Consider the following 19,577-nt stretch of genomic DNA (forward strand, 5'->3'; position numbering starts at 1 on the left):
TATGCAAGAACAACAGATTGAATTGTCGTTTCAATCTCTAAACAGACAAAAAAGTGCATTGATCTATTTTAGAATATATATATATATTTTATATATATATATATATATATATATATATATATATATATATATATATATATTAGGGCTGTCAATTAATTGCAGTTAACTTCTGTGATTAGCGTGTTAGTTTTTTGGGAGACAGATTTATTTATTTATTTATTTATTTTTGAACGCACGTTAAATCGCACTCCCGTCTTGCCCCTCTTCTTAACATATCGTAATTCGTTTCCTGCGGCAGTACTTTAGAGCACGGCAGGATTGAATAAGCGCTGTCATCGTTTGAATATAAAATCAGTCACAGAACCGCATTATGTAGCAAAGCACTCAAACTGAAGGACTTGTGAATGGGAAGTTTGTGTTTGTTTGTTTGTTTGTTTTAAACTTTGACGGTTCATTGGCTAGAAAGAGGGTTACTTGTTTACTGTCAAAGTGAGTTCCAGTATCACAGACATGCATCTAGTCTGCTGTACCACCTGCATGCTAAACATGCTTTCACTTCTCAAAATACACTTTCTAGTAGTTTTTCTGCTACACACGACAACACAACACAGTGGGGAAAACTCCCACACATTGAAAAAAAATATACTTTCAGTCGTTCGTTGTTGAATTTATTAAGTTTCTTTTATCATTTTGTTTTCAATGAATATACTGTTACTGTATTGAAGTTTGGTACATTTTTTTTTTAAAACAGCCATGCAAATACGTGATATATACAGATAATCTTTGACTTGTGTGCAATGTCCAGTTGCAGACGGAGACTACAGCCCCAGAGTGATATTAGATACGAGATTGAGTTTTACAGATGCAGGTGGGAATGAGACTGCTGCTGGGGGGGACAGGTCAATGGTTACACTCTGGTGTACCGGTTGTACCCGGAGGTATGATTTTGAGAGCTCTACGGAGGAAACGGCTTTAAAAACAGAAACTGTTTAAAAACACACACTAACGAGGCACAGTTTCCAAGTCACACTACAAGCCGACCCGGGTTACAGTAGTTTTAATTGTGACGTCAAATTACAGACGTTTAGTCGCCAGACAGACAGAAAATAAAAAAGAACACAGACAAAATACTTCCTCTACAAACTTACATCAGAAGTATCCCAGGTAGGTTAAAACAAACCAAAGAAAAAAAAACTAATTCCAGATGAATTGATTTGACAGACCATAGCGTGTTTTTTGTTTTGGAGACAGCTTTAGATGCGATTTTAAATTGCTTTTTAAAATTTTTTTTTTTTTTTCCTTCCCCTTACTATGTTATGGTGTTTGCCATCATTCGGAGCGGTTCTGTGTTCTGTTGATTCCATACGGAGTTATCCTAATTTCTAAACCTGTCTTTACCTGACATGGAGCTCGCCTGGAGACCCCTAAACGCCGGAACTAACAGCATTCTTCACTCCACTCAAACCACATGACAGCGTAAGCTTCCAACAGCCAGCCCCACCAGCTCTCTGCAAAACACACGTACGAACGGAGGGGATCGGCGCGAAGGGGGGCCCCAAAAAGCAACGGCAAAACAGAAATGCAACCTGAAGCGACTGAGCTTCACCTGGGAGCACGTTTTAAACACAAAATCGAGTCTTTCTGCTGCGCAAACCACTAAAGATTGAGAAACCATTTCAACAGGTACGACTGCTTTCAAAACACAGCTTTACAATAAGAGACCGTTCTCAAAATTATCTAAGAAAAAAAAAAAACACTAAAGTCTGTTATTCAGCTCCCCCCCCCCCCCCCCCCCCCAAGAGACTGAAATGGTCACAATCTGAATTTTGTGGTTCATCGTTTATTTTATTTATTTATTTATTTATTTATTTATAGGTCAAATAAAACTCCTAACAAAAGAAGGGCTGCCGTTGGTCCTGATTGTTTCACAACGTGCGAGTGAAACTACTTATTGCTTTTGCTGCTGTCTGGGGCAATGCAATATATTGAAAAAAGGGGGGGAATCTCCTTCAGTTCTTCTTCAGTGTTTGTTTGGTCCCTGTATGCGATCCTGTTCAAAAATAAAGAAAAGAAAATAAATAACATGCACATCACCCAACCTAGCTTTAGAGTGACTGCAGACCAAGACAATTCAATAAATCTTACCTGTTCTGCAGCTTAGATAGCAAAACTTATTACAAACACGCATTCATTTTAATGCACACTGTCTAGTACTACTACATGATTTTACAATCTTATAAATCAGATTACCCTGCTTATAAATATGCCTCTCTGGGATTTACAATGCTTGCCTATTCTTTAGCATGCTTCAATGCTTTATTACCCTATGCTGTTATTGTGGGACACTGCAGTTCCCAAGTCGCTCTCCGCCCCTGGCAGAGCCCTGGTTCTTACCCCGGGATGCTACAGCTCATCGTGGGACCCTGGGTCCTGGTCTTTGGGCTCCTGGCAGACCGCAGGCGTGGTGAACTCTACCTGGTACTCACAGCGGCTGGGCTCCGAGGTGGACACAACAGCAGTCTCTGTTCCGCAAGACAGCTTCACCTAGGAACACAGCACAGGGGAACTCTCACAGGAGCTTCCACAGGACAATCACCTATCACCCCATGCTACCCATCGTGTACCGCAAAAGAAATATTATCCAGGGGTTGAAATGAGACTCCCACTGCACGGCAGTCTCCATCCATTCCTGGTTTTACTAGGAGTTTAGGTAGGACACACCTATGAGGAGGCTGTGTGGTCCAGTGGTTAAAGAAAAGGACTTGTAACCCGGAGGTCACCGGTTCAAATCCCATCTCAGCCACTGACTCATTGTGTGACCCTGAGCAAGTCACTCAACCTCCTTGTGCTCCGTCTTTCGGGTGAGACGTAGTTGTAAGTGACTCTGCAGCTGATGCATAGTTCACACACCCTAGTCTCTGTTAGTCGCCTTGGATAAAGGCGTCTGCTAAATAAATAAATAATAATTACACACTGTGGCTAAGCAGCAAACACCCCGAGTGGGATCGACTCACCATGGTGGATCGGTTGGGCCCTTGCCAGCACCCTGTCCCTTGCTCGTATTTCATGACAGAGTATTTGTCATCCTCCGGACCAGCCCAGGAGCCCCAGGTCCTAGAGGAACGACAGGAGAACAGAACAGGCTCACACTTTGGATCACAAGCTACTTTCCACAATCTTGACGACAAATGACTTCTCAGCGACGAACAGAACCATCAACGACGTACGGAAGTGATGGATGTTAGGTTAGCTTGATAACATCTCCCGGAAATTTGAAAAAGGCAGCTGTACTACAAAAAAAAGATTAAAAGAAGAAATTCTAACAGCGATTTGTTAGTCAAAAAAAAAAATCTTGTTTGTATGAATGGTAACACATTTATGACGATTATTATCATCATCAGCGTCTCACCCAAGATTAGTTTCTGATCCACCGAACTTCTGTTTCTGTGTCACCCGACTGAAAGGACAGAGTCTGTAGACGTACCTGAGGAGACAAGACAGAGAGCGGTTCAACCAGCCAGCTCACTCACTGACTGAGACAGCAGAGCAGGGCTAGAATATCACAGGAAGGTGCCCGGGGTGCTCAGAAATTAACTATCTACAAGATATATGCTGGTTACACTGAGAAAACAAAAGCTGGAAAAAACAGACACACTGTATTCAAAAAAATAAATGAATAACACAATTTATGAATTAGCAAGTTTTATCTGATTATTTTATTCTTGTAACTGTGTTTCAGTCCCTTTAGAGAAACGTAGCGTTTGTATAGTGTGTGTTTTATACGTTACTAAAATCATACCTAAACAGAATTGAATTCTCATTTTGTGTATGTTAAATAATAATCATAATAATTATATTATATGAACAGTCCAACACACAAATGCACAATAGATTTGAAGTGTTGGCACAGTGGATAAGATTCACCGATATCCACTTTGAGTCTCAAACAGGATCGACACGCCAAATCTATCAAGATGACTTCGATTAACACATCAAACTCTGTTTTACAATACTACATAAATAAACCCTAAAAATGACAAACTGACATCAAAAAGACTCAACATCTGTGGCTGCTAAATCACTAGCCTGAGCCCCCCCGCCCCTCCTCTCCACGTTTCACTAGCCTGCCCCCCCGCCCCCTCCTCTCCACGTTTCACTAGCCTGCCCCCCCGCCCCCTCCTCTCCACGTTTCACTAGCCTGCCCCCCTGCCCCCTCCTCTCCACGTTTCACTAGCCTGCCCCCTGCCCCCTCCTCTCCACGTTTCACTAGCCTGCCCCTCCTCTCCATGTTTCACTAGCCTGCCCCCCCGCCCCCTCCTCTCCACGTTTCACTAGCCTGCCCCCCCGCCCCCTCCTCTCCACGTTTCACTAGCCTGCCCCCCTGCCCCCTCCTCTCCACGTTTCACTAGCCTGCCCCCTGCCCACTCCTCTCCACGTTTCACTAGCCTGCCCCCCGCCCCCTCCTCTCCACGTTTCACTAGCCTGCCCCCCCGCCCCCCCGCCCCCTCCTCTCCACATTTCACTAGCCTGCCCCCCCACCACTCCTCTCCACGTTTCACTAGCCTGCCCCCCCCCCCCTGCCCACTCCTCTCCACGTTTCAGTGTGAAATGCTCGGCTGGTATCAGGCCCACCAGAGACACGCAGCCTAGCAACCAGCATCCTGCAGCCTGCAGGGACTCCGTCTGCACAATGGAGACAGACAAAGACAGCAACACCTATTACAGCTGCTCCTTCACACAGCCCCTGCCTGAATAACAACGGAGGCTGCGAATACACAGCTTCGGCCAGAAGTTACGCAGCACCCTGTCATTAACTCATTTAGCTTAGTGAAGTCGAGTGAAACCTGCTGAATAATGTTACGTTAACATATTGAATTACACACCGCTTCGTAGTTTCCTCCCCCCAATCTACTTCACGAACTGACAAATGGAAAAATATCACATTTCTTATCTAACATGAAATACTGTACTGCTATTCTGGTTTCCGGTAGACGTTTGCGATATTATTTTGTAAATAAAAGATCTAAATTATGTTCATGTCATGTTTTTAATGAATGTCTCAATCCTAAAATTCTCGGTGATTCAGGCCAGACCTGTTTTTTTTTTTTAAAACTGTTTAAAACTATCGGCCACATTTTCAATTAAATTAAAACCCGAATGAACAGTGGTATTTAATTTATGTTCTGCTGTGGACATTTTTACACATAAAGAGACGTGATACATTGAAAACGACTGATGTTTTGACAAAGTGTTTTAAAAAATAGATTGCACAAGGTACGCTGAATTTCAGGAAAGCAGGACACTTACTCTCCAGTGGTCAGCTCGTAACACTGGCTGTAGAGGTAGGAAAACTCCGCGCTGGGTCCAAAATCAAATGAAATCTCTTTCTCCAGACTCCTGAAGAGAGGAAAATACCAGAGACATGTTGCAATAACAATTCATCGTTTTAGACGACCACACTACGAAAATACTGAAAGTCCATCTTTATCTTCACGAATACTCGTCACAGTATACTAAAATGAAATCGGACATTTGTTTTTTTTCTGTATAGCTTGGACACACCATATAATTCCCACAGTTTAATATATTGTTTTGCACTTGGCTCTAAGCTCTGTCAGAAAGGCAAGGCCATCAGGGCTGGTTTACCTTATCTGCTCTTCCAGGTCCCTCAGACCTTTTTCAGCTTCATCGAAAGTGTCACGAGATTTCTGAGCAGCTGGGAGAGAGAGAGAGAGGGAGAGAGGAAGAGAGGGAGAGAGAGAGAGGGAGAGAGAGAGAGAGGAGAGGGAGAGGGAGAGAGAGACAGAGAGAGAGAGAGAGAATGACTGTGGGACATTGCAACTTTAAATGCCACCTCTGCTAGACACAGTGTTGCCGTGGTTACTAGGCAGCGTTCTAACTCGGCTGCCTTTCCTATTAAAAGCTGTGCAGTTCCCGTAGAGACGGGACCTTTCCCAGCAGGCAATGCCCTCTCTGTCTGTGCGAATGGTTTATTCTCGTGCACGGTTGGATGTTGCTCGACTATTTCCAAGAAGAAAAAATAAGTGTTGTAAGCTGCAGTTCATAATTCAGATGCCATTCACAGTGCAGAAAGAGAACATGCCAAAACTGATTACTGATCGCCGTGGCATTTCTCCATTAAGCAAGGAGACAAGGTGCGATCGCAGTTTTTGATTACAGTTAGCAACTCCAGTGATTCTAGTAAAAGTCATTGCCGTTGGCAGGAAAAGCCAATCAGTTTTTTTTTTTTTTTTTTTTAATTATTTTCTCCCCAATTTGAAATGCCCAATTATTTTTAGGCTCAGCTCACCGCTACCACCCCTGCGCTGACTCGGGAGGGGCGAAGATGAACACACTGTCCTCCGAAGCGTGTGCCGTCAGCCGCCCGCTTCTTTACACTCTGCAGACTCACCGTGCAGCCGCCTCAGAGCTACAGCGTCGGAGGACAACGCAGCTCTGGGGCAGCTTACAGGCAAGCCCGCAGGCGCCCGACCACACTACAGGGGTCCCTGGTGCGCGGTGAGCCGAGGACACCCTGGCCGTCCTAACCCTCCCTTCCCCCGGACGACGCTCGGCCAATTGAGCGCCACCCCCTGGGAGCTCCCGTCCACGGTCGGCTGTGGAATAGCCTGGACTCGAACCGGCGACGTCCAGACTATAGAGCGCATCCTGCACTCTAGCGAGTGCTTTTACTGGATGCGCCACTCGGGAGCCCAACAGATTCATTTCTAATGCTGGTGATTTCATGCTTGGGTAGACTGTAAATCAAATGGCTACTATTGCAAGGGCATAGTTTACATAGCGAGCACGGCATGTAAAATATACTGCTATTCCAAGGAGTACAACAAGACAAACGAATATAGATTCTTCTAAATCGGTAGTAAGTGTTTATGACGGGAGTTCCTTATTATTAAACAGATGATGTGCGACGGGCAGATTTCAAACGATTTTGATTTATGAGGAGGAGGAGGAGGAAATGATGCATTAATTCAATAAACTGCCACAGCGGTGTATAAAACGAATTTAATATGAACGTGACAAGCGAGAGAGATTCATCAAAATATTTACACCTCCTCATAATAAATAAAGTACTCTTCTGTACATATTAATGCATTAAACTCCATCAGGTTTTTTGGTGACATTTATAAAATCTGCCAAGCCTAGCGCTCTAGTGATTAATATAGCACAAAACCCCTCAAAGCAAATACACTAACACAGTGTACATTAGTCCTTATATGATTCAGCACTAGACGTTAGTATTAACCCTTTAATGTAGATAAGAAACGGAGTGGTTATTCAAAACTTAAAATACATTCCAGAGCGACTTGATTATCACAAACCGTTTGGATGAACCAGATCAAACCTGCCAGTGATTTTTAAGACTGGTTTCGTGCACCTCCTTGCAAAAATAATGAAGTTAGCATCATTTTGTTCGTGTGTCCCTTCTACCTTAAAAAGTACTTGAAGTTGCGTTTACGTTGTCATGGTATTTGCCGTGGTCGTAGTTTAGTTTAGTTTTTTTTGCTTTTTCGTTAGAGACAAAATCATTTTCCTGTGTTTTTGTCCCTCCGAGCAGCAATGTTTCACCCCTCTCCTGTGTTGGAGAATTAAGTGCTCCTAACAAGATCGCCTGCTGTGTTCATTATCACAAGGCTTTTCTCTTCTCTCCTCGGTACCGTACTGGTAATTACAGGAGACAGAGAGGGGTCTGCTTTGAAAAATGCATTACAGCCAATAGGGGCAATCTCATTCTCCATTATAATAATGCACCCTGCTTTCTTATTAGGAAAGTCGTCTTAATGTGCCACCCAGAACTGCGTTTTGGGTTGGTCTGTGATCTAGTTACAATCGTTGAACCCGAACTTGAAGGTCCGCAGCCATGCAGAGCCGCCGGGCTTCAGATTATCGATCTCTGGTCAGCTTTCTGAAGATCCGAGCAGATCCCAATCCTAGAAAATAAAAGTTCTGACCCTGGTCAGCTTTCTGAGAGATCCGAGCGGTCAGAAAAGTCAAAATCGAAAAACTAGGCGCCAGTTGGGAAGGTGGTCTGGATTTTAAGCAGGTCTCAAGAAGTGAGGCTGATAAAACTCCTGTAGCTTGCCCGCAGCTTCACCCTCTCAGGAGGAGAGAAACTCAAAAGGTCTGCGCTTTCTTTTTGGGAAGCTCTGTTTTCTTTATCAGCTGCTTCCACAAAGGTCACCTTTTGTTGGGCTGTGCGAGACGGTGCGGCAATTTAACTAAAAACTTCTAGATAAGGGCCGACCTGCCAATCAAAGCACGATAAAAATCAGCTGTTCAGAAGGGATTATACGAGCACTGTCAATCAAGAGGCTGGGCTGCTTTGCAGTCATCAGAAATAAGCAGTGGGATTACTATATGATGATATAACCCCTGCATCCTTTGCTGCCGTCTCCTGTGCAGATGCAACAATGAATTGATTATTGATCGGCATGACTTTCCGATTGCAACTCTTAACAGATTGACGCTAATTTCTTTAGACACAGCCACCGTTGTTTTGCACTGAAAATGACACCCCTGACTTCATTAGAAGACCATTAGAAAAAATAAAACGCCACGATGGAACCCATCAAAACGCTTGACCAGAAAACCAAACAAAAAAGAAAGAAAAAACAAACCCATCTCTCCCAATCAAAACCACATCCCTAGGATTAAAAAATAAAACACTATGTCCCAGCCCAGGTTTATTACCACCACATCTCTCCAGTTGAAAGAAAAATGACATCTGGACACACTGACAGGCTTCTACAAATTTCCCCAGAAATTCTGCAAGCAATTCCTTTGCCAGACTTGTCATTTATCCTCAAGGGGTTATCCGATTGAAAGATCACGATGTATTCTGTGTTCTGGACTGGGAGTAATGGACAGGTACAAAGCTGTGCTCTAGTTGTCGAACCCTGATCACTGGACTGACTGCTCTGCGAGAAGGCTTTTGAAGCACAAAAAGCTTCTTGAAAAGCTCTCTCCAGTCTCTAACCATCCCTGACAACAGCAGGGAGAATGACAGCTTCCCTTCCCTTCTGCAGTGAACTACCCTGAGCAAGCTTTGATGTTCAGCCCTGAGACAGAAAAGAAAATAGGCTCTCATCTCTCTCTATCCCTCACCCCCCCCCCCTTCCACTCTCCCCTTTTATTTACCTTCAAAAAACATCAAAAGGGACCCACTCTGCAGTTTTCACAGACGCATCTACAAGATGTGTGAACTCTGGGAGAAATGAGGTCAGCCAACAGCGGCTTTTAACCCTTCGAGAGCTGAAGAAGAAACGCTGGAGGATAAATGTTCAAGCGAGGCTGTGTAAGCAAACAGAAATTCAAGCTCCTCGTCAGTTAACGGCTTCAAGAAGATTTTTTTTGCAAGTCACGATGTGTCGGATATCCTTGTCCTGCAGAAAGATGTACAGTTGCTTTGGATAACCTTGGTTTACTACGAAGCTGGCAGGCTCCACATCCGTGGAGGAGGGGGGGGGGGGTCAGTTCCTGTTTTTCCATTTCCAGTCCCTTTTTAAAATCAATTCTAATTCCCATTCCCTTTCAATCGATTCCAACACATCACTGATCGAAACTGCAGTCTGCGTTACACTGTTAAAATGAGCTGCTTCTCGCATGGCAGCAAAACACTTTTGAACGAAGTCGCTGTTTGCTAGTCAATTAAAAAATCAACTTCAGAACGAAAGCAGCTGAACGATCGCATCAGTTATTAATGTCTCTAAAATATTATTATTTATTTACTTCTTAGCAGACGCCCTTATCCAAGGCGGCTTACAATTGTTACAAGATATCACATTATTTTTACATACAATTACATTATTTATTTACACATTATTTTTACATACAATTACCCATTTATACAGTGGGGTTTTACTGGAGCAATCTAGGTAAAGTACCTTGCTCAAGGGTACAGCAGCAGTGTCCCCCACATGGGATTGAACCCACGACCCTCTAGTCAAGAGTCCAGTTCCCTAACCACTACTCCACACATTCCTTCGAAGGACCTGGGAAAATGCACTGCAATTGAAAACACAGGACTTGACCGCAGCCCTGTCCGAGTGCAACTCTAATTGAGCCCCCTGTGGTCATTTTTATTCTTATTCCAAAAATTGCACCTTGCTCAGGCTTGCCAAGAAACTGCAGCAAAGTTAAAACATGCTGGAGACTTGAGCCTACCACAGCACGGTAACAGTACCTCAAAGAACACACAAATAGATTTTAAAATTACAAATTACACCAATTCAGAGGGTATGAAGTATATTTAAGGGAGCAATGATATAGCAGAAGCAGCTGGCTTGTGGGCTCTAGTCAGTGGGCTTTCCTGTTCATATGCGATGTGATCGCCCTCTGGTGGATTCTCTGAAACATTACAGTTTCTGTCCATGCATGGCTGAAACAAGGATGCTAACATACCATCAATAAGTGCCTGCGTCTCTGCGTCGTACGGAGGCATCTCCTCTTCTTTCTCTGGCTTCTCCGTCTGACTCACAACAGGTGGAATCTATACCAGGGATAGAGGTTAAGGGAGGATATGTAAAAAGTTGGATGAATGAATCCTGTTTTAAACACCATTACACACAGCTGTAACCATTACTATAGTCACACAATTGTTTTGAGATTCAGCTTTTATCAGGGAGCTCCTTTAAATCCCTTGTTTAGAGAGATACAGGGAATGAATGCTTGTGACAGGGTAGCCGTCTGCCGCGCGGGTGCGTGCATTCGCTGCTGAGTGACAGGCAGGAGATCGAGACGGAGGCTGATACTCCCCCTGCAGGCGAACAGGATTTATTTACATATCAACACACTGAACAGCTCACGTGACACTACCAGCAAGGGCAGCGCACAGAGCACACACAACACAGTGTACAAAAACTTTGGTCTCTGAACTAATCTTCTCTGTTCAATAGCACACTTTGCTGAAGAGCTTGATCAGATCGACTAAGTTCAAGTGGAAACTTACTCGGACACGCTTCTCGTAGAGAGCTGGTTATTTTTAACACCACAGTTAATCCTTGTTATTAAATCTTTGATAAGGGACAAGGCCGTACTGCAGATCATTTACTTCCGAGCGAGGCGGGCGTTCACACAGACACACGAGAGCGCGGTACCTTGTCATCTTCCTCTGCATCAATGTCTTCATCTTCCACGTCTTCCTCTTCGTCATCCTCCTCCTCCTCCCCTTCCTCTTCAGGCAGGCGTTCGCGGGGGGGGTCCTGGGGGGTCTCGGGCTGGGGAGGGGTCTCTGGTTCAGTCTAAAGAGAGAGAGAGAGAGAGAGGGGAGGCAGTGTTCAGTCTAGATGGCGAATGCTACGTTCCCATCTGCCGCTGGAGTTGAAAGCGGTTTGAAATCAGATTTGCTCGTTCCCATCAGCGGCACAGATCTGAGATCAAACTGATTTCAGTTGGGACTCTCTCTGTCTATCTGTCAGCCCCAGTTAGACTTGCGGGCTGGCAGAACTCCATCTCTCCACACTGAGGGAGGAAGCTACCTAGCTAGCATCTCCCATTCGAAGGATGCAAGCGAGAGGCGGTGTTTTATATCTCAAAATGCAGGCAAATAAAACAGAACACGCTGGCGGTGGACTGGACCGCCAGGCTGCTTGTTTTTTTTTTTTTTAAAGCAGGTCTCCTCTCTCTCTCTCTCTCACCTCAGATTGGTATTTGTCTTTGATGCTGGCCCAGACGATGTCCTGGAAAGCAGTCTGGTCTACCTGAGGAGCTTCTCCCAGCATGGTCTGCGAGAGATCAGAGCAAGAGGATGAGATAATCAACTACAATCCTGCATGCTTTAAAATACACAGCTCTGGGATCCACTTGACAGCATGCTTCCTAATACAAGGACACTCGGACTGATCAAACCTGCATTACACATGGCAGTGTTTGACTGCAGTAAGAAATGACTTTAGAAACCAACACGTTGGTTTGAAGTGACAAGAGATCTCACGTCGGCGATCACAGGTTTATTAGTTCGAAGGGTTTGGGGGTTTATTGATCACAGCTGGTACCTGCGCCTCTGGTTCTGTGAGGGTCCCATCGGAGTCGGGGTCCAGCTCGAGATGGGTCTGCAGCTCCTCCACCGAAACCCTGCCAGGGAGAGACGGTTTTTCCCCCAAGCATTATACACGCTGCTGCGCTACCACTGCAAACCACCACAACACCTCCGACTTAAAAAACGGACAGCTGCTTTTCATTCCTGCGAACCTCCAAAGAGTTGGTTTAAATAATTAAGGCAGGTTACCATTGATCTAAGGAAAGCGATTCTCCAAATTCAGCCCGCTAAAAAAAATATGTTCCAATGCCCTTCCTTTTCCCTACATTACAGAAGCACGTGTCTTCAGAGCTGTGGATATTCCACTCATGAGGATAACGGTGAACGATCCACTCGACCTCTGTGGGAGGGGCTCAGAGTTACTCTCAACTCATGAAATAACTACAGCACTCGATGTAAATCAATCAACACAGTCTGTGAGTGTTTTGCTTTCTTTTTAGGGTGAAATCTACAGTTCAAATGAATAAACAGATTTCCTCAAGGAGAATCTTGCTACAGAGCAGCAAGAACGAGACGCGACGGGGGAGGAACTCACAATCCGTCCACGTTGTCATCCAGTTCCAGGAACGCCAAGGCCATTCTGGCTTTGTCCTTTTCCAGCTGGAGAGCTGCTTTTTGTTCTGAAAGAAAGAAAATGAATTCTAGTAATGCATACAGTGAAGAATTTATCATTTATACTCATTGTATGCCTACCTGCATGAAAACCTCTAGGAGTGAGAATTTCAATTTTTGCTCAGTAATTACTGATATAGTAACATGTGTGAAAAGGTTAGACCACTTTGCGCTTTAATCAGGCATCTTAAACAACTTCTAAAAAGTCTCCTGCGTTTCACCATGTGTGGCTCCGTGTTCCTTTTCTCTCATTGTTTTAAATGCATGTGTGGCCTATTAAGGGGGGAGCTGAACGAAGGAGGACCCAACAGGACTCACCCTCCCAGACTTTGTGATGCTGGTCCTTGGCCTCTTTCTCTGGGGCCTCTGCCGCCTCTTTGACTGTCCTCAGCGCCTCCAGCTCGTCCTCCTTGCCGTCCTTGCTCTCCTGCAGCTCCGCCAGCTTCCTCCTCTTCTCCTCCTGTCCCTTCTTGGCCTCGTCGATGAGCTGCTGTTTCACCAGGAAGCCCTGCTGAGCGACCGCGGCCTGCTGCTGCAGGATCTCCTTCTCCTTCCTCCCCAGCTCCCTGCAAGCAGCAGAACCAAGTCAGATACACTGCGCACCCGTCACCTTGTGAACCCAGACACCATGCACACTGCACACCTTGTGAACCCAGACACCATGCACACTGCTCACCTGTAACCTCGTGAACCCAGACACCATGCACACTGTGCACCAGTCAACTTGTGAACCCAGACACCATGCACACTGCACACCTGTAACCTCGTGAACCCAGACACCATGCACACTGCGCACCCGTCACCTTGTGAACCCAGAAACCATGCACACTGCGCACCTGTAACCTCGTGAACCCAGACACCATGCACACTGCTCACCTGTCACCTTGTGAACCCAGACACCGTGCACACTGCGCACCTGTAACCTCGTGAACCCAGACACCATGCACACTGCACACCTGTAACCTTGTGAACCCAGACACCATGCACACTGCTCACCTGTCACCTTGTGAACCCAGACACCATGCACACTGCTCACCTGTAACCTCGTGAACCCAGACACCATGCACACTGCACACCTGTAACCTTGTGAACCCAGACACCATGCACACTGCTCACCTGTCACCTTGTGAACCCAGACACCATGCACACTGCTCACCTGTAACCTCGTGAACCCAGACACCATGCACACTGCACACCTGTAACCTTGTGAACCCAGACACCATGCACACTGCTCACCTGTCACCTTGTGAACCCAGACACCATGCACACTGCACACCTGTAACCTTGTGAACCCAGACACCATGCACACTGCTCACCTGTCACCTTGTGAACCCAGACACCATGCACACTGCACACCTGTAACCTTGTGAACCCAGACACCATGCACACTGCACACCTGTAACCTTGTGAACCCAGACACCATGCACACTGCACACCCGTCACCTTGTGAACCCATACACCATGCACACTGCACACCTGTAACCTTGTGAACCCAGACACCATGCACACTGCACACCTTGTGAACCCAGACACCATGCACACTGCACACCTGGCACCTTGTGAACCCAGACACCATGCACACTGCTCACCTGTAACCTCGTGAACCCAGACACCATGCACACCGCGCATCTGTAACCTTGTGAACCCAGACACCATGCACACATTATTATTATTAAATTATTATTATTATTTATTAAATTTGTGCCAAATTATTTTACCCCACCCCAGAAATCCCCCACGACAGCTCAAGAGAAGCGAAGGTCAGTGGGCGTCCTCCGATCTCAAAGCCAATCGCTTCTTTACGGCCAGCAGCTCGAGAGCGGATTGTGAAGAGCTGCCGACCAGCCCTGCTGCTGGCGTCCACTCTGTGCTTGACCTGTAGGGCCCTAGAGTACGATATTCTCGAGAACGTGAGCCGAAATAAAAAAGTATACCCAAGTTTCACACTGTGTGAATTACATCAAAGACTGACCGTTTTGCAGCGTTCACTTACTTGCAAGTGTTCTCACACACAGAACCACTGTTGTACTCATCTGTGGCATCACAGCAATCTAAAGAAATAAAGAACATCAAGTTAGTGCAGGGGTCAATACAGGGGGCAAACAGACGGTGCTTCTTATGTGTTGCTGTGGGGCTCACAAAGACAGCGCTCTTAAAATGATAGGAGGCAGCCCTGACAGATGTAAAGATACAAGTTATGTTGCAATAAAAGAATGTAATTTCTTTTGTAAATCTAAAACAGCTTTATTGCCAAACAGACGTTTGCAATCGTTCTTTTTGCTAGCTTGCTTGCGTGCAGCAGTGTGCAAATTTACCAGAACACCCCAATGCTTCTGCTGTTTCGATTTGTCCTGCCTATGAAATCAAAAACTACTGGAACTGAAAATCCTGGAAAATTATCAAAATAGGAAAATGAGTGATTGTCGCATTTAATTGATTACTTTAATAGGCCACACGTGCAAGAAATTTAAAACAGCAAGTTTTCATGCAGGTAGCTATACAAAGGATATAAATGACATGAGGGGTGCTAATAAATCTGGACGAGACTAATGGCTCCCGAGTGGCGCATCCAGTAAAGGCGCTCTGCACGGAAAGTGGGATGCGCCCAATAGCCTGGAGATTGCAGGTTCGAATCCAGGCTATGTCACAACTGACAGTGACCGGGGGTTCCTAGGAGGTGGCACACAATTGGCCGAGTGCCACCCGGGTAGGGGAGGGCTTAGGTCGGCAGGGGAATCCATGGTTCGCTGCGCACCAGCGACCCCTGTGGTCGACAGGGCGCCTGCGGTTCTGCAATGGAGCTGCCAGATCTGTGTTGTCCTCTGGAACTATAGGTCTGGTGGCATTGCTGTGGATCCGCAGTGCGAAAAATGACAGATTGGCAGGGGGTTGCAGGAGTGAACTGGGATACAAATAACAACTGGGCATTCCAAATTGGGGAGAAAACCAGGGTAAAAAAAAAAAAAAAGTGCTACCCGCAGACTGTCGTACGAAAGAAAAAACAATTGTGGGTAGTGGGCATCCTGTTCTGTGCAAATCAGTGTTTTTTTTTTTTCTGAACGCTCTGTACTCGAACAAAAAACAACGGTGTGCAAATAACTGTCCCAAGCACCTAGATTTACTAAGCCTGCCTCAGTGGAAGCGTGCATCGCGTCAGGTACTGCAAACCAGCCCATTCCACTAGTGAATGCTGCGACGTCAATACTGGCGTCTCTTACCGCAGATGCCATCGTTGACGCGGGAGGAGGGGATGTACTGTGGTCTGTGCCCCGCGTTGGTGCAGTGGAAGTTGCCTCGGGGGCAGGCAGAGGTTCCTGGAAGCGGAAAGACAGGGGTTAAGATCGGGGTCAAAGGGCACGCTGAAAACATTGAGAAGACGATAACTACACACAAAGTTTTTACCATCCATTTCCACACCTGATTAGCACCAGCCTGCCTTGTTCAATTTGGAATATGCAGACATAGTAGTTTTGTGCTAAGATTCTTTGCATATATTTCTCAAATACAATACCACAGATTAAGTCCTGCTTCTCAACATGCGTTGTAATTGTTTCAACTAGGCTTAAAAAACAGTACAGCTATGACTGTATCTGAAAGCAATCATTAACCGAGTGCAGCGCTAGAGATCAGGTTTTAAAATGATGAATCTGTGCTGAAACATACGTTTCTTTAAAATGAAAAATAAAAAACGTGTTGCCATCACCGCGGCGAGACTCCTTTTAACAGAATACTGCCGACTGCGATTTTGATCAGCGATGTGTTGGCACTGATTCAAAGGGAATTGGAAGTGATTTTAAAAAGGAATTCGAAATTGTTTTTTTTTTTTTTTTTTTTTTTTAATACTGCACGTGGCTCCGTGTGGCTTCCGGTCACTCACCTGGCTCGTCCGAGCTGTCTTTGCAGTCACAGTAATCATCGTTGACCCGGTCAAAGGGAATGGTCCGAGATCCGTCGAGGCAGGTAAAAGGCTTCGACTGGTCATAGAAGTGCCGATCTACCAGGGAGCAAACCAGACTGTCAGAGGGGGGTTAGGGGACTCAGCTGAACTTACTAAACCCTTCCCCTTCAGACTGGACATGTTTAATAACTTTGAAATGAAGCAGCAACACCAACACCCTTACAGTAAGCCCTACATTAAAGAATTATTTTTGATATACTTTTAATGCAGGGGTGGCCAAAGTCATCCATTCCACTCCTGGTCTTTGTTCCAACCCTGTTCTAAATTATTTACAGAACCAACTAAACCTCCATCCAGACCCTGAATCTCATTTTACCTGTAAAACCTGGAGTGGATTCCTGGCCCTGCAGGAACGGGATTGGAAGCCCCTGTTTTGACTGTGTGCTAGACTGCATGTGTACAGCATTTGTGTCGATATGTAAAAGACTTTGAATGAACAAATAACCTGACGCTGTGATTATTACTGGCTATTCTGGCCAGTGGTTTATGTTACTAATTAGTGTAATTGTAACGAATTGTAATTACTGCAGCGTAATTGTAATTGAACAGAATAGCATTGGAAATGGAATTGCAAGTTCAGCAAACCGTTCCGCTATAATTGTAATTGATTAAACCCAGGTTTGTTGCACGCTGGGGCTAATCAAGCTAATGTTAAAACCTGGAATGGGTGAAACAGCTATGCAATAGGAGTCCCGTCCCATTTAAACATTAACACGCATGCTGTACACTCAGCGGGTCTCTGTCTCCTCAGCGGCTTGATACTCACTGGACAGCGAGACCCCCCTGGGTCTCTGGATCTCCACGGCAACAGCCAATGAACAACTCAGGAACAGCGAGAGCGTAAGGTAAACACCGGCCATCTTCCAAGTCTTCTCAGCACCTGCAACACACACAGCGACACACACCCACGATAACAACCAACTACTGTAAGTGCTGCCTCACAACCGGTCCGAAATGCATTTTGGAGAATAGGTAAGACCCCCCTCCCCCCCCCAAAAAAAAAACCCTTTTAGATTATACCTAATCCTCCCCACCCTGAATAATGCATGATCAATATGCTACAGAACCAGGAGATTGCCATTAACTAACAATGCCCAGTTAAAAGTTGTTACTGTGAATAGATACGACGTTAGTCAATGCATTACACATAAACACAGGAGTTAATTATAATTTATATTATATATATATATATATATATATATATATATATATATATATATATATATATATATATAATGTATTTATTTTAATGCATTTAAGTCAATGGGGAAATAACCTTAAGCTATCAAACAGAGAAATGTATTATATATCAAATACATTTATTTATTTATTTATTTACTTATTATTTTAAGAACACGCTGGTTTCGTGTCCTGTCTTTAGATATGCCCCATTAATAAAGGTATTTTGCCTGTAAGTTTGTAAGAGTGCCTTTTTTTCCAGGTTTTTGGTGATTTGCCTAATGGGTTCATTTAAATCTATCCGAAAACAATGGACTTACAGGTATTTTTTTTTAATATTCCTAAACTTTTGAAAAAAAAAAAACTTTTGACTGCAAAGCGCACCTTTTTCATAATATTAAGATTTGATGTATTACTTATTAACAGTTTACACCAAAGAGCGGTGTAGGCTCTTTTTTTGATATACAATGAATACATATTACGACTACGTAAAAAAAAATATGCAACGTCGTATATTTTGGAGCAATAAATTGAATTACAACACATCGGTACTGATTATTCACATTGACATCCGGTTAGGTTCTGCTCTGCTTGTCGGATATCGCAGTCTAGTCTCGTAGAAATTCAAGTTTATATTATATCGCTTTTGTTTGGAAAGCGACACGCGAAACAAGCGCGTTTTCTGCAGAATCTAAAATACCGACTAACCAACTTGCATACCGATATGATTGAGCGATTCGTTCATTTTTTTAAACGCTATTCACAGCGTGTGTGTTTATCGACATTAAAGTGATCTTCGTACAAAGACGTGCAGTGTTGCAAAACCAACACTTTCCGCTTCAAAACACAAAATATAATCCGATAAAGAATGTGCATGTAGAAATATATTCTGGCGAAAATCAGGTCTGCTTAAGTAATTCATCTTGTACAGCAAAATATATGCATTACAGCAAATTATATGTTTAAAAAACAGAATCCTACTCACCTTTCTCAGCTGACGACTGCACTCCAGGATATAACGTCATACATTCAGGCTGGGCTGGAAGAAGCTTATTGGTGGAAACACAAGGTGGACGCAATGGAGGTTTGGTGTGGCATCATGGGAGTTGTAGTTCGCATTATTGCGTTATCAGCCAAGTGAGTTTTATTGTTATTTTTTTTAAATAAACGTGTTCCCCAGGATTTGAATTACGATAAGGGTCGGTTTTGTTTTTCCAATTTCTTTTTAATGTTATTTTATAGATCAGAGGGAGCACCCCGTTCTCTTTGGGGGTGAGGGAGGGAACAGTTCAGCCTCCATTTCGTATACTGGGGTTTATCATTTCTGTTAATAATTATGTGTATGCATATTAAATCTGAACTCAATTAAATTCTGACTTCCACTGATACATAACTTACCAGAAAAACAGGTTGTAAAGACTTCAGTTGTCACAGCCCAATTATAAAGGCAGCATCTACATTGAAATAAGCATTTATTCCTCAAGAAAACCGACTTTTCTATTGTTCTGTTAATACAAGCAAGCTGTTGTAATCGAGTCTAGACGGGTTCAACAAAAATTCAGAATCCAACTATACATTGACTGATATAATAATAATAATAATAATAATAATAATAATAATAATAATAATAATAATAATAATTATTATTATTATTATTATTATTATTACTACTCAGTTTTGCATTTTAAACAAATACGTCACCTGTTAAACTGTGCAAAATATTGTATTTGTTACAGAGTCACACACACAACACACGTCATGTCACCTGACTCT

General features: G+C 44.2%; 1 protein-coding gene across 1 annotated transcript; it reads right to left on the bottom strand.

The window, feature by feature from the left end:
• Positions 1-1,824: 1,824 nt before the first annotated feature.
• On the bottom strand, positions 1,825-18,945 carry LOC117965661 (glucosidase 2 subunit beta-like). Its single transcript, XM_034910632.2, has 17 exons — positions 18,790-18,945; positions 17,392-17,505; positions 16,545-16,661; positions 15,886-15,981; positions 14,661-14,718; positions 12,986-13,233; positions 12,591-12,675; positions 12,012-12,090; positions 11,655-11,741; positions 11,115-11,258; positions 10,420-10,507; positions 5,647-5,716; positions 5,308-5,397; positions 3,410-3,484; positions 3,015-3,114; positions 2,395-2,544; positions 1,825-2,050 (listed from the first exon to the last, which is right to left on the bottom strand). The coding sequence occupies exons 1-16, from the start codon at positions 18,827-18,829 to the stop codon at positions 2,404-2,406; spliced, it is 1,632 nt and encodes a 543-aa protein (XP_034766523.2). The 5' UTR covers positions 18,830-18,945; the 3' UTR covers positions 1,825-2,050; positions 2,395-2,403.
• Between the last annotated feature and the right edge of the window lie 632 nt (positions 18,946-19,577).

This window comes from Acipenser ruthenus, chromosome 34, assembly GCF_902713425.1.
Source record: "Acipenser ruthenus chromosome 34, fAciRut3.2 maternal haplotype, whole genome shotgun sequence".
NCBI classification, from domain to species: Eukaryota; Metazoa; Chordata; class Actinopteri; order Acipenseriformes; family Acipenseridae; genus Acipenser; species Acipenser ruthenus.